General features: G+C 38.8%; 1 protein-coding gene across 3 annotated transcripts in view; it reads right to left on the bottom strand.

Moving 5' to 3' along the window:
- Window positions 1-202: 202 nt before the first annotated feature.
- RXYLT1 (ribitol xylosyltransferase 1) overlaps window positions 203-15,962 on the bottom strand; it is a 32,410-nt gene continuing 16,650 nt past the window's right edge. For all 3 annotated transcript variants that reach the window (XM_002711238.5, XM_008256732.4, XM_070052568.1), the window contains 3 exons: window positions 5,982-6,296; window positions 4,445-4,615; window positions 203-632 (listed from right to left, as the gene is read on the bottom strand). In XM_002711238.5, coding sequence (XP_002711284.1) covers window positions 215-632; window positions 4,445-4,615; window positions 5,982-6,296 — 904 coding nt within the window. In that variant the 3' untranslated portion in view covers window positions 203-214. The remainder of the gene's footprint in view (window positions 633-4,444; window positions 4,616-5,981; window positions 6,297-15,962) is intronic.

The raw sequence follows: 15,962 nt of genomic DNA, 5'->3' as shown, positions 1-15,962 counted from the left end.
ATTTGATTTGTATTGAATCATGCAACTTTGTAGAAATAAATCTGAGTGACATTTTACCTTCATTTTTAGCTAGCACACACAAGGGAGTACTTGGTCAAGATTATATACATAATCTGGAGCTTATAAGGGCACCTTAAAGAACATTTATAAAGAGACAAACATATAACTGGTACTTAAAAAAAATCACATCTGAGTTCCAAAGGATAATTAACAGTTAACCTTTATTTTTCCTTAAAAATGAACTTTCTAAAATACTAGTAAATTTCATTCTCAGCTGTGTTTTGAAGTTCCGATACCAGTGTAGTAACATTTTTCTTCTTTGAATCTTTTCATATAAAATTAGATTTTTCTCTTTTTCTAAAATAGCAGGAAGTTCCTTCCAGTCTTTAATAAAGATAAAGGGAGCACCCATGGACTTGAGTAGCTGCAGAGGAGCATTGGTGTGAACAGACGTATTCCCACAGCTGCCAGCTGTCATCACGTCTTCCACCACAGGGATGGAGCCATAAGAGCAAGCCTCGTATATTCTGTAACATTCTGTGTTTACACCTACTGGGCACAATGTGAGGTCACTATGAAGCAAGGCGTCTTGGTACTTCTTAAGACTTTCAAATGTTTCTTGAGGTGGCCACCTACAAAATCAGAAAGACAACTGTAGCTCTCACTTTACTAAGCATATCTTTCATGAAGGAAAAGGTTTTAACTTTTTGGTTCACTCCCAAAATGGTTACGACAGTTGGTATGGACTGGGTCAGGCCAAAGCCAGGAACTAGGAATTTCATTTGGGTGTCCCGTGTAGGTGCAGGGGTCCAAGTACTTGGGAAATTCTCTGGGGCTTTCCCAGGAATGCGAGGCAGGAGCTGGATTGGAAGTGGAGTAGCCAAGACTTACCAGCACTCTATCATGGGATTCAGCATCAAAGGCTGTGGCTTAACCCACTGTGTCACAACACTGGCCCAGGTTTTAACTTTAATGTCAGTTACAGGAACTAGTGGTGAACACACTACAGAAACGATAGGCATAAGATATAATCTAAAATCTTGGCCCAAATAAACATTTTATAGTTGTATATTTAGAAAATCTCCTGGTCACCACAGAATTTCTGAATGACTAACATTAAATCAACTCATATTTTTAGAGTGCCAGGTCCTTCCTTGTCCTCATGCAATTTATCTTCTAGTTCAAGTGATGGAGATGGACAGTAACCAGTAATTAATAATCAGTAAGTTATCTAGAAGGTATTAAATGTATAATGAAAAATAAAGCAGAGAACTGGGGTGGTAATTTCCAGGGGGCAGGGGGTGGGAGGTGGGCAGGGTTGTAGTCTTAAATTTGTGATGAGGAAATGTTTCACTGGGGTAGCCTCTGATCAGAGTTGGAGGTGAATGAGCTATGCACATCTTGTGGGAGAACACAGCGTAGAGCAAGCTAGAATGAAGGCCATGGGACTGCACATGCCTGCATGGTTAGGATCAGCAGTAAAACCAGGCTGGCTGAGGCAGAGAGGGACAGGAGCAGATGATAAGGTCTGAATGGTCACAGGGTTCTGATCAGAGGCTGACATGACCTGAATCAATCTGGCTGTTGAGAATGGACTGCATAGGCGGACAAAGGTAGAAGGTCACAGATCAGTTACAAAGCTAGATATTCTCTCCAGACCATTCCTATCTTCTCAGTGAAATAAGCAATAGGGTTATAGAGTAAGAGAAGTTAGGGAAAGATGTGTTAGAGTGCAAGAGAGAAAACCCATGAAGCAGCCTTCCAGGAGAACAGGAGCACATATGGACAACACATATGGAATGTATGACTGGAGCACATATGAACAGGAGCACATATGGAATGTATGACTGCTGGATCCTGAGGTTCAAGGTCATGTATTTATATCAAGAATTAGTACCTTAAAATTTTTTAAAAAATCTTTAACGATTTATTTATTTAGTTGAGAGGCAGAGTTACAAACAGAGAGAGGGAGAGACAAAGAGAGGTTTTCCATCTGCTGGTTCACTCCCCAGATGGCCACAATGGCCAGAGCTGGGCCAATCTGAAGCCAGGTGCCAGGAGCTTCCGCCAGGTGTCCCATGCCAGTGCAGGGGTCCAAGTACTTGGGACATCCTCTACTACTTTCTCAGGACATCAGTAGAGAGCTGGATAGAATGTGGAGCAACCGGGACTTGAACTGGAGCCCATATGGGATGCCAGCACCGCAGGCAGAGGCTTAACTTACAAAGCCACAGTGCAGGCCCAAAAGTGTTCAGCTACATAAGTGCAGGGATGGAGGAGGCAGACAGCTGGTTTAACCATAATTAGTTAGGGCTGGCTAGATTAGGGAACTGGGGAGTTGAAGGTATATGCAGGTAATGACTGATTGTAAAATTTAGGTTGATTAAGAATAGTGGAGAGAATAGAGTGAAGAATAATTATAGGGCAGTAGGAACAATGGCTTCTAAACCTCAACTGAATTTACTGGAGTCAAATTATTACAGGGAATGATCTGGATGACCTTAAATGGATGCGATATGGGCAATGACAGCGTCTAGGAAATGACCATGATACAGAATGGCTGAACTCAGGCCCAGATTACTGAAGAAAAAAGACAAAGGAACTCATGACCACGGTAATGGAAAGACTACCTGTGTAGATTTGGAAATGATCAAGAATTAAGACCATGCTAGTGTCAAAGTGAGTCTGAAAGTCTGAACTCTTCAAAGAATTAAGGAGATAAATCCAAGGGTCAATTTGTGATTTCAGAGACTAAGGGTAATGGTTGATTTTGTCTGCTGGCATGAGACACAAAATTGGGGGTATTAGGGAAAGAAAGGGGAGAATGGTCTAGAAGCAGCAATGAGAACAACCACTTGACCCCTGACTCACTGGGACAACAGGAGTTATTAGAATTATTCTGTTCCTTTGTTATTTTTACACTGTCCTCATTCATTTCACTGTAGAGGTAATGACTGCTATTTTCCTCTAACATGCTAAGTACAATCTTCATTCAAGGTCTTTGCACTTGTTCTCTTGGCCTGGCCCACTCTTCTCCCAAATATACCCCTTGTATCTCATTCAGGCCTATGCTTAAATATAACTCTGTAACAATGACTTCCTTGGTTGTTTGAAAACAGAAATGCTCCACCCCAAGTCCCCAGCCATCTTAATTTCTTCTGCTTAATTGTTCACAGGGCATGCACCATTTTGGACATATAATATACTTTACTTGTTTGTCTCCTCCAATAAGCATTTAAATGTCAGGAGGGCATGGATTCTTTGTTCACTGCTGCATTTATCCAGGATAAAACAATTTCTGGCTTTTGGAAGTTGCTCGGCAAATGCTGACTGGATGAATATAATCGGGTTATACTAACAATATAGCTATCAGCATTCCGAAAGAGGTATCTACTGTGATTAAAAATCTATTTCTAGATCTAGAGGGATATTTTTAAGGCATCGTTTCTGCTTTTTATGTCATTTGTTTATTTTAAAACTTTGCAGGGGTGGGTGTTGTGGTGCAGTGAGTTAAGCTGCTGCTTGGGACGCCTGCATCCCACATGGGATGGTCTGGCTCACGTCCCAACTGCTCAGCTTCCAATGTAGCTCCCAGATCATGTGCTTGGAAAGCAGCAGATGATGGCTCAGGTACTTGAGTCCCTGCCATCCACATGGGAGACCTGGATGGAGTTCCTGGTTCCTGGCTTTGGCCTTGCAGAATTCTAGATTTTGGAGGTGTTTAGAAAGTGAACCAGCAGATGTAAGATCCCTCCCTCTCTCTCTCTTATAAATAAATTCAAATAAATATTTTAAAATAAATATTTAAAAAAATGCCTTTAGCTTATTCAAAAACAAGATAAATGTTTCTTTCCAGTTAGTTCTTTTACTCCATGAGCATCTGTTTTATGACTATGTAGAAATGAAAAAAAGTTTGCCCTATTAAGTCTATTAGTTCATTTTCCATCCATCTACCCATCCACCCACTCACCAATTAGGTTGCCCTGTGCAAGCTGGTCTTGTGTACATCTGGGGAACACACAGCCCTGTCCTTACGAGAGTGTCAGGTTCCTGAATATTTGAGGAGTACTGCAGGCAAGTTGTGGAACACTAAACTGCTCTGCTGAACATCTCATGGACAAACTGAAGAACCTGGTGACATTTACGATCTCCTGTGTGCCAAGTTGGACCAATAAATATCACTGAGAAAACCCTAACATGATATTTGCAAATGACAGTTACTAGTGTTGCTCTTCTAGATGAATTAGAGCCATAGGAGATTCTCCCTATTTTAAACATATACAACCGAGTAGTCTCATTACAACTTTAATTACTAATGAATTTTTTGGGGGAATGACTGTACAGTGGAGTTAACAATGATTCTTTGGAAACTTCTGTGATTCCACATAAAGCAACCCTCAGACTGGAGAATAAAATGGATGATTCAAGTAAACATAGAACTTACTGTTCTCTTGTTGAAACCCAGCAACGTTTACTGTACTCATCTTGTTTCAAAATGTCCATTAGTGCCTGTCGAGATGAATTTTCATAAATTGTTCCTAAGAAATTACATAAGTAACGCCTCTCTTCATACACAATTGACCAACTGGTCTCCACCAAAGGAAAATTCCGGTATCTATAAAAATAAATACATCTGAGTTAATGTATGACATAGTTGTGGGCAAAATCCCCATACCTCAACCTCTTGGGTAGCATGATGTGTGGAGAAGAGACAATGTATGATTTATAAATTTCAAATTGTTATTTCTACCCTTGATTCGTTTATATATTTTTGAAAGATTTTTTTTATTTACTTAGAAGGCAGAGAGAGAGAGAGGAAGAGAGAGACAGAGAAAAAGAGAGATTGAGAGAGAAGTCTTCCATCCACTGGTTCACTCCCCAAATGGCCAGAGCCAGGAGTCAGGAGCTTCTTCAGGGTCTCCCACATGGGCCCAAGCACTTGGGCCATCTTCTGTAGCTTTCCCAGATACATTAGCAGTGAGCCAGATCAGAAGTAGAGCAGCCAGGATTGGCACTGACGCCCATACAGGATGCTGGCATTGAAGGCTGCAGCTTTACCTTTTACACCTCAAAGCCAGATCCTCTACCCTTACTTTGAAAATGTCCCTAGACCTACTGACTTAAAAAAAATTTCACACTGACATCTCTTTGAAGAGGTCATAGAGATTTTGGACCTAACATTTTCGGCATCCTTTAGCTCAATTTAATCATTCCACATTTTAATCATGTATCAAACATATTACATTGTACTCCAAAAGCATATACAATTCTTTGTCCATCAAAAACTAAAAGTGTCCACATTGCCAAAAGGCTCTTGGAGGACAAAACTGCCCTCGATTGAGCACCACTGACCATAAGAAATATACTGGCCTAGAGTTAGATTATGTAGTGTTACCGTGAAAAAGTAAAATGGTTCAAAATATTTTACAAATATGGGCTCTTCTTCAGGGATAGGTTTTACAGAGGGTCTTAAATCAATTTACTACTAAAGAAAGACTCTGTGTTATTAAGTAGACCCCTCCATTTATAGAACAGATTTGCACAAATTCAGTTCCAAATCCAAGGGGACAGTGTGCTCATGCTATATAATCCTGTTTTTATTTATGTTAATTTTTTTGAGTCCTAACTTATACCAAACCCATTACTTTTTTTTTTTTTTTTTTTTTAAGAAAGTCTGCCATTCTCTGCTAAATCTCTCTCCAGGGCACTCCTATTAAGCTTGAAAACACATCCTACGTCTTGAGACTTTAAAACAAACAAAAGTTTATTCATTTTCTCTCATAAATGGATCAGATACTCTAAAAACATGATTACTGTTACTGAAGTAAAGATCATTCCTTATTTTTTTCTCTGGGAAACACCGTAACAGGCCTCAATGATCCCAGAAGAACTAAATACACTACAATTTAAAACACAAACTACCTGATTCAGAAATTGAAGACATAAGAGTCTACAGACATGTAATCTTATTTTCTACTCACGTTGCTACTCCTAAAGGCCACTGGAAAACATCCACGTTATTAATCCAGGGACTGTCATAGGTCAGGAAAAGCAGTTCCACAGGGCCTCCATTTCTCTTGAGGAACTGGGTTATCCAGTCATTTTCACAATATTCATTGCCAAGCAAAACAACTGCAAGATGCTGGAGTTTTTGAGTTTGCACTAAATTTTGTGCATAAAGTAACCACTGGGTGGCATAAAAGACCTTTGTTTTTTCTCTTCCGTTTAAAACAAGTACCACATTATTCACATCAATGGAGAAGTACCCTGGGGCTACTGCTGGCCCAGTGATGAAGCTGTTAAAAAAAAAGAGAGAGAAATGTAAAACAGAATAAAGGTATTTAGCATCAGACTGTTTTAAAATCATTTTACACAAAACTCTATACTGAGATTTAATCAATATTATTCCTAGAACTGAGACTCTGTAACACAGGTTTTGCCAACAATTCTGGATGCTGACACATGGCTGTAGAGTAATGGAAGCTTTAGTTGCAGACAGATCAGTGTGCAAATGATAACTGGAAACAAAGGAGGCTATTTAAAAAAATTTTAACCATATTTTAACACTTCATGAAGGTCAGGTCTTCAAAACACAATGTTGAAAAAAAAATCACACCTCAGAACACTCACAAAATATGACAATTACATGAAAATTTGAAAAAAAATTATGCTCATACCTTTCTCTGAAGGGAGGAGAGAACCTCCACTTTGACTATGACCTTGTCTAAACAAGATAAGAGTCGGAGAACTCAGAGGGCTTCCATAGCCTTGGAAACTCATGACTAGAGCATAGGGAGATTACTGATGCCATAGACAGGAGTGTCAATTGGTAAAGTCAACAACATGAGTCACTGTGCACTTACTCCTCATGTAGGATCTCTATCCTTAATGTGCTGTACATCGAGATTTAATGCTATAACGAGTACTCAAACAATATATTTCACTTTGTGTTTCTATGGGGGTGCAAACTGTTGAAATCCTTACTTAATGCATTCTAAACTGATCCTCTGTAAAAAAAAAAAAAAAAAAAAAATTATCAATTCCCAACTTGACTCTCACTGGGATTAAACATGACAATAGGTCTGCTCTGATTTCATCATCATTTTAAAAAATCATCTATTATTTTTCACTTTATGTTTCTGTGTGGGAGCAAACTGTTGAAATCCATACTTAATGTATACTAAGCTGATCTTCTGTATATTAAGATAATCGAAAATGAATCTTGATGTGAATGGAAGGGGAGAGGGAGTGGGAAAGGGGAGGGTTGTGGGTGGGAGGGACGGTATGGGGGGGAAGCCATTGTAATCCATAAGTCGTACTTGGAAAATTATATGCATTAAATAAAATTTAAAAAAAAAAACAAAAAAAAAACAAAACAAAACAAAAAATTATGCTCATGTACCTGGTACCAGTATAAACACACACACAAATTTGAATGAGATGATACACATCAAATTCATGGTGATGACTCCTCTGAGAAAGATGAAAGGGGTTGGAGAACAATATCAAGACTCATGTTTGGTGGAATCATTTAATTCTTTTAAGAGGAAAGTTAAATGTCTGAAGCAAACATGAGGGAAAACTAGACTTTCAGATGGGTATATGGGAATTTGTTCTATTATTTTTTAACTCTGTTTAAAAAAGTTTTCATACAATGAATAGATGACTCAGATTTTCATGTTATGCACTGTCTAGAACAACACTTAAGTATTTTCAACTAATACATACTAAACATAAAAAAATCCTATTTAATTCATCTTAAAATTAGTCACACTGGTACTAGATTCTTCACATCCTGCTTAAACCATTTATTTATAACTCTTGGAATTTAAAAACCTCTTGCAAAAAATATGCCCAAAGCTTGCTTTTATTGCTTACTACTGTTAAGAATAGAAACTAATATTTGTTAAATGATTTGCTATCCTTAACATATGAGCCCTTGGCAGGTGTTACCACTTAACTATAACAACAACTCTGCAGGATACATTACTTCTCCATGTTGAATTTGGGAAACCAGGCATTAGTATTTGATAAAACACAACATCCTTTCATGATGAAAACTCTAATTGGGTACAGAAGGAACATTCCTCAATATGGTCAAGGCAATTTATGACAAACCACGGCCAGCGTCCTATTGAATGGGAAAAAGTTGGAAGCATTCCAAATGAGATCTGAAATCAGACAAGGATGCCACTCTCACCACTGCTATTCAATATAGACCTGGAAGATTTAGCCATAGCCATTAGGCAAGAAAAAGAAATCAAAGGACTTCTAAAATTCATAATAACTGCAAAAAATTTAAATACCTGGACTAAATTTAATCAAGGAGGTGAAAGATCTCTACAATAAAAATTACAAAATATTAAAGAAACAGAAGACACACAAAAAATGCAAATATTTTCATAGATTGGAACAATTAATATCATATTATCAAAATATCTATACTACTGAAAGCAATTTACAGATTCAATGTGATCCCAATCAAAATATCAACAACATTCTTCTCAGATCTAGGAAAAATGATGCTAAAATTCATATGGAAAAACAAGATACCCCCAACTAACTAAAGTAATCTTAAACAACAAAAACAAAGCTGGAGGCATCACAATACCTCATTTCAAGACATACTACAGGGCAGTTAGAATCAAAACAGTCTTGTTCTGATACAAAAAAAATAGACACGTAGATCAATGGAACAGAATAGAAACCCCAGAAATCAATCTACATATTTACAACCAACTAATCTTTGACAAAGAAGCTAAAATCAATTCTTGGAGAAAGGACAGTCTCTTCAACAAATGGTGCTGGGAAAATTGGATCTCTGTGTATGAAAGTATGAAACAAGAATCCTATCACACACTTGATACAAAATCAACTCAAAATGGATCAAGGATCTAAATCTATGACCTGATACCATCAAGTTACTAGAGGAGAACATTGGAAACTAGACCTATACCTTACATCTTACACAAAAATCCACTCTAAATGGATCAAAGACCTCAATCTATGACCTGATACCATCAAATTACTAGAGAACATTGGGAAAACTCTGCAAGACATTGGCTTAGGCAAAGACTTAGAAAAGACCCCCAGAAAAACAGATAAATGGGATTACATCAAGCTAAGAAGCTTCTGCACTGCAAACACTTAACAAAATCAAGAAGCCACTGACAGAATGGGAGAAAATATTTACAAACTATGCAGTTGATAAAGGATTAATAACCAGAATTTACAAAAAGCTCAAGAAACTCAACAACAACAAAGCAAATGATCCAGTTAAGAAATGAGCAAAGGACTTGAAGAGGCATTTTTTCAAAAGAGGAAATTCAAATGGCCAACAGAAACATGAAAAAATGCTCAGGATCAGTAGACAGCAGGGAAAATAAAAAATAAAAACTATTCTCCTACTAGTTTGGTTTGCTGTTGTCTTTCTAGATCCTTGAGATGCACTGATAACTCATTTATTTGGTGCCTTTCCAATTTCTTGATGTAGGTACCAGTTGCTATAAATTTTCCTCTTAGCAGTGCTTTTGCTGTATCCCGTAAGTTATGATATATTGTACTGTCATCTTCATTTGTTTCCAGAAATATCTGATTTCTCTTTTGATTTCTTCTATGACCCACTGTTCATTCAAGAGCATGTGTTCAGTGTCCATGTGTTTGCATATGTTCTAGAGAATCCTGTGTTGCTGATTTCCAGCTTCATTCCATTGCAGTCTGATGCAAGACATGATTTCGACGTTTTTGAATGTGCTGAGACTTGCTTTATGGCCTAGCCTGTTGTCAACCCTAGAGAAAAATATGTGTACTGCTCAGAATGTGTATTCTGTATATGTAGGATAAAAAGCTCTGTAGATATGTGTTATGTCCATTTTGTTGATAGTGTCAATTAACTGCTGTTTCCTTGCTAATTTCCTGTCTGGTTGATCTGTCCATTGCAGAAAGTTGGGTACTGAAATCTGCCATTAGTATTGTATTTGAGTCTATGTCTCTCTTTAGATCCCTTAACATTTCTTTTAAATAGCTAGGTGACCTCTAATTAGGTGCATATACATTTATTATACTCACATTTTCATTTTGAACTAATCCTTAATGATTACATAGTGCCCTTCTGTTTTAACAGCTTTTGTGTTAAAGTCTATTTTTTTTTCTGATAATTAGGGTGGCTACACCAGCTCTTTTTTGGTTTCTGTTAGCATGGAATATCTTTTTCCATCCTTTCACTTTCAGTCTGCATGCATCTTTGTTGGTAAGATGTGTTTCTTGCAGGCAGCAAATAGATGAGTGTTGTTTTATAATCCATTCAGCCATTCTGTATCTTTTAACTGGAGAGTTGAGGTCATTCACATTCAAAGTGACTATTGACAAATAACCTCTTTGCCTTGCCATTTTTCTTATAAATATCCTATTTTTTACTTTGGATTGCCTTTGAATTTTTACTGGGAGATTTCCTTCCTTTACCTTCTTCCATAGTGATGACCATGTTTCTGTGTTTCTGTGTGCTGCCACATCTTTAAGCATCTTCTACAGGTCTGGACGTGTGGTAACAAATTCTTTCAATTTCTGTTTGTCATGGAAGGTCTTTATTTCAATTTTATTCATAAATGAGAGCTTTGCAGGGTACAGTATTCTGGGTTGACAGTTCTTTTCTCTTAAGACTTGTAATATATCTCACCATTCTCTCCTAGCCTTCAGTTTCTGATGAGACATCCACTGTGAGTCCACTTGGAGATCCTCTGAAAGTAATCTGGTGTTTCTCTCATGTACATTTGAGAATCTTTTCTTAATGTTTTCCTGTGGTGAGTCTGATTACAATATGTTGTGGTGAAGGTTTTTTCTGGTCATGTCTATTAGGAGTTCTATGTGCTTCCTATACTGGGTGGCCCTTTATTTCTCCAAATTAGGGAAGTTTTCTGTTATTATTTCAAAAGGAAAAAAAAGGAAGTTTATAGCAATAAGTACATTCATTTAAAAATATTTTAAGTAAATAACCTAATAATATCTCAGGGACCTAGAAGAGCAAGAACAAACCAAATCCAAAATTAACAAAATGAAAGAAATAATAAGACTGTGGGGAGCAACTGAGATTAGACTAAGTTACTGGAATTAAGACTTATTCTATGCATCTGCTCTCCCACAATATGGCGCTGGGGAGGAGTAAACTTCTACGCAGCTGCCTCTCGCCAATTTGACTGATAAGCCGCAGGAGCTGATCCTGCTCCTGATTGGAGGAGAACAGCATGCTCGGCGTGTGGGCAGCAGTTGGGATTGATGGAAGAGGATTATAAAGGAGGAGAGAGACAACATGCACGAGGAACATCCAGATAACACCTGAGCAGCCCCTGAGAGAGCCGGCCGGCAGTGTGCCGCTCCCCCGCGGAAGCGGGGAAAGTGGCAGGGGGAGCCGCCCCTCCACGGAGGTGGAGGGGTCGGCAGCCAACCCGGGAAGGACCAGCAGCAAACCCGGGAAGGGCTGAGCAGACGAAAGAACAGCGCAGGGTCCGGTGTCGTTCCTCTGTGAAGAGGGGGAGCAACAAAGACCAAAGTAGAAATAAATAAAATAGAAATTACAAAAAAATTCAAAACATCAGTGAAAGAAATAGTTGGTTTTTGAAAGGTTAAAAAATCTTCAGCTAAATTAAAGAAAAAATATTCAAATAAATAAAATCAGAAAAAGAGACATTAGAACTGATACCACAGAAATATAAAAGATCATTAGGGACTATTATGAACAACCTGTGAGACAACAAATCTGAAAATAGAGAAGAAATGGATCAATTCCTAGATTCATGTTACCTACCAAAATTGAAGATGAAGGCACAAGAAAACACATGCAGCAATCAGTCCCACTAGTGCTCTCCTGTAACTGGAAGTGCCTCCAGCTGGGGAACTGGAGTCAATGGTTTATCAGTATGCTTTATTCCATTCTTTAAAAAAAAAAAAATAGGGCGGGGGGAGTATTTACTTGAAAGGCAGAGTTAGAGAGACAGGTCTTCCATCCATTGGTTCACTCCCCGAATTGCCAAAGCCAGGAGTTAGGAGATTCATGTGAGTCTCCCACATGGAGAATGAGAATGTGAGAGGGAGTAAGAAGAAGGGTTGGAGCTTGGGTGGGATTTATCACTGTATTTCTAATCTGCATATATGAAGCACATGAAACATGTATAACATAAATAAACTTAAAAAAAAAAGACTTATAAGGGGATGAAGGCCTGGATTTTAGGTGGAAGCCATAAAGATGGAAAATACAGAGCAAATGTAAATGTGGTAAGGTTCTTTGATGGTCATGTATAAGTGGGGTCCCATGGGCATCTTATACTTTGGTGTCCATCTTTCCCAAATTGGGAGTTTTCAGTTGTTAATTAATTGAATAGGGATGTGTGTATGTGTGTGTGGGGGTATGTGTGGCTTTTCCCTTTTCTTCACCGTCTGAGACACTACCCATCATCTCTGCCAAATGAATATCTGCTTTTTATTTTTATTTATTTATTTATTTATTTATTTATTATCTTTTGACAGGCAGAGTGGACAGTGAGAGAGACAGAGAGAAAGGTCTTCCTTTTGCCGTTGGTTAACCCTCCAATGACTGCTGCGGCTGGCGCACCGCGCTGATCCAATGGCAGGAGCCAGGTACTTATCCTGGTCTCCCATGGGGTGCAGGGCCCAAGTACTTGGGCCATCCTCCACTGTACTCCCGGGCCACAGCAGAGAGCTGGCCTGGAAGAGGGGCAACTGGGACAGAATCCGGAGCCCCGACCAGGACTAGAACCCGGTGTGCCAGCGCCGCAAGGCAGAGGATTAGCCTAGTGAGCCATGGCACCGGCCGAATATCTGCTTGTTTAATAAAAGCTTCCTCCATCCTTTAATTTTTTTTTCTCTAGGATATTTCAAAAGATCTGCCTTCAAATTCAGATATTCTTTCTTTTGCTTGTTCTAGTATGTTGTTAAATCTTTCAGCTGTATTTTTTATTTTACTTCTCAAGTTCTCCATTTATAAGATTTAAGTTTTTAAAAAATTATATTTGTTTTACAAGTTTTATATATTTCATATATACAGATTTAGTAACACAGTGGCACTTCTCCCCCCATATTCTCCCTCCCACTCCCACTCCAACCCTTCTTCTTCCTCCCTCTTGGACTCCACTTTTAATTTTTACAATGATCTACTTCCAGTATACTTAATGATTGTATAGTTACCCCTACTCTAAGTGAAAGAGCTCAACACATAGTACGAAACAAAACAAAACAAAAGAAAAAAAAAACACTGTTCCTCAATGGAAGAGACAAGGGCTATAAGAAATCATCAATTCTCAATGTCCATTTCACTCCAATACAATACATTTCAGATACCCTATTAGTTGCCCCAAATCAGGGAAAACATATGGTATCTGTCTCTTTGGGAGCTGGCTTATTTCACTAAGTATAATGGTTTTCAGCTGCAACATATTTGCTGCAAATACATGATTTCATTTTTTTATAGCTGAGTAGTACTCCATAGTGTGTGTGTGTGTGTGTGTGTGTGTATGTATCATAATTTCTTTATTCAGTCAACCGCTGATGGACATCTGGGTTGATTCCATATCTTAGCTATTGTGAATTGTGCTACAATGAATATGGGGGGGGGTACAGATAACCCTTTCAGATGCTAATTTCTTTTGGTTTGGGTAAATTCCCAAAAGCGGGATGAATGGATCATATGGTAGGTCTATATTCCAATTTCTGAGGTATCTCCATACTCTCTCCCACAGTGACTGTACCAGTTCACATTCGCATCAACAGTGGATTAGGGTACCTTTTCCCCCATATCCTTGCCAGCATTTACTATTTGTTGATTTCTGTATGAAAGCCATTATAACTGAAGTGAGGTGAAACCTCACTGTGGTTTTGATTTGCCTGTCCCTGATGGCTAGTGATCCTCAGCATTTTCTCAGCTTTCTGTTGGCCATTTGAATCTCCTCTTGAAAAACAGCTGTTTAAGTCCTTCACCCATTCCTTAACTGGATTCTTTGTTCTGTTGTTGTTCAGTTTCTTGAACTCTTTGTGGGGAGCAACCCGGACTGGACTGAGTTACTGGAATTAAGACTTATTCTATGCATCTGCTCTCCCACAATATGGCGCTGGGAGAGGAGAAAACAGCTTCTACGCAGCTGCCTCTTGCCAACTTGAGTGATGACCTCCAGGAGCTGATCCTGCTCCTGATTGGAGGAGAGCAGCGTACTCAGCGTGTGGGCAGCCGAGTTGGGATTGGCGGAGGAGGACTATAAAGGAGGAGAGAGACGGCATGCACCAGGAACATCTAGGGGGAACATCTGAAGGAACACCTGTGCAGCCCCCGAGAGAGCCGGCCGGCGGTGTGCCGCTCCCCCGCGGAAGTGGGGAATGTGGCAGGGGGAACCGCCCTTCCACGGAGGTGGAAGGGTCGGTAGCCAACCCGGGAAGAACCAGCAGCAAACCCGGGGACGGCCGAGCAGACAAAAGAACAACGCAGGGTCCTGTGTCGTTCCTCCACGAAGACGGGGAGCGACACTCTTTATATCTGGATATTAATACTTTATCAGTTGTATAGTTTACAAACAATTTCTTCCATTCTGTTGGGTGCCTCTTCAAGATGCTGAGTGTTAATTATACAGTGCAGAAGCTTCTCAATTTTATGTAATCCCACTTATCAATTTTGGCTTTGATTGCCTGTGCCTGTGGGGTCCTTTCCAAGAACTCTGGCCAATGTCTTACGGAGTTTCCCCAATGTCTTGAGTAATTTGATGGTATCATGTTGTAGATTGAGGTCTTTGATCCATTTAGAGTGGATTTTTATGTAAGGTGTAAGGTATGGGTCTACTTTCATACTTCTGCATGTGGAGATCCAGTTTTCCAACAGCATTTGTGGAAGAGACTGTCTTGGCGCCAGGGGTTGATTTGAGCTCCCTTGTCAAAGATAAGTTAGTTCTAGATGTGTGTATTAATTTCTGGAGTTTCTATGCAGCTCCATCAGTCTACACATCTATTTTTGTGCCAGTATCATGCTGTTTTGATTCTAACTGGCCTGTAGTATGGGTTAAAATCAGGTATTGTGATGCCTCTCACTTTGTTTTTGTTGTGTAAGATTGCTTTAGCTATTTGGGGTCTCTTGTGTTTCCATATGAATTTCAATATCATTTTTTTCAGATATTCAAAGATTGTCCTTAGTATTATGATTGGGATCACATTGAATCTAAATTGCTTTTGGTAGCATGGACATTTTGATGATTGTTATTCTTCCAATCCATGAACATCTTTTAATGTCTTCTATTTCTTTCTTTAGCGTTTTGTAATTTTCATCTGAGAGATCTTTGAGGTGTGTGATTCTTTTAGGAGCTACTATGAATGGGACTGATGTTAAAACTTCTTTCTCAGCCATGACACTGTCTGTGTATACAAAGGCTACTGATTTTTCTGTGTTGCTTTTATATCCTGACACTTTAACAAACTTTATGAGTTCCAATACTCTCTTAGTGGAGTCTTTTGTATCCCCTATATATAGGATCATGTCATCTGCAAATATGGATAGTTAGACTTCCTTCTATACAATTTCTATCCCTTTGATTTTTCTTGCTTAATGGCTCTGGCTAAACTTTCCAGGACTACATTAAATGGCAATAGTGAGAGTGGGCATCCTTGAATGATTCCGGATCTTAGGGGGGAAAGTGTTCAGCTTTTCCCTATTCAATAGGATGCTTGTCCTGGGTTTGTCATAAATTGCCTTGATTGTGTTGAGGAATGTTCCTTCTATACCCAATTTGCTTAGGTTTTTTTTTTTATCATAAAAGGATGTTGTATTTTATCAAATTCTTTCTCTGCAACTATTGAGAAAACCATATGGTTTTTGTTCTTCAATTTGTTAATGTGATGCATCACATTTATTGATTTGCAAATGCTGGACCATTCCAGTATACCAGGGATAAATCCCACTTAGTCTGGGTAAATGA

Source organism: Oryctolagus cuniculus, chromosome 11 (assembly GCF_964237555.1).
Source record: "Oryctolagus cuniculus chromosome 11, mOryCun1.1, whole genome shotgun sequence".
NCBI classification, from domain to species: Eukaryota; Metazoa; Chordata; class Mammalia; order Lagomorpha; family Leporidae; genus Oryctolagus; species Oryctolagus cuniculus.
The sequence above is the reverse complement of the archived record's forward strand: the minus strand, read 5'-3'. Positions and strand labels throughout refer to the sequence as shown.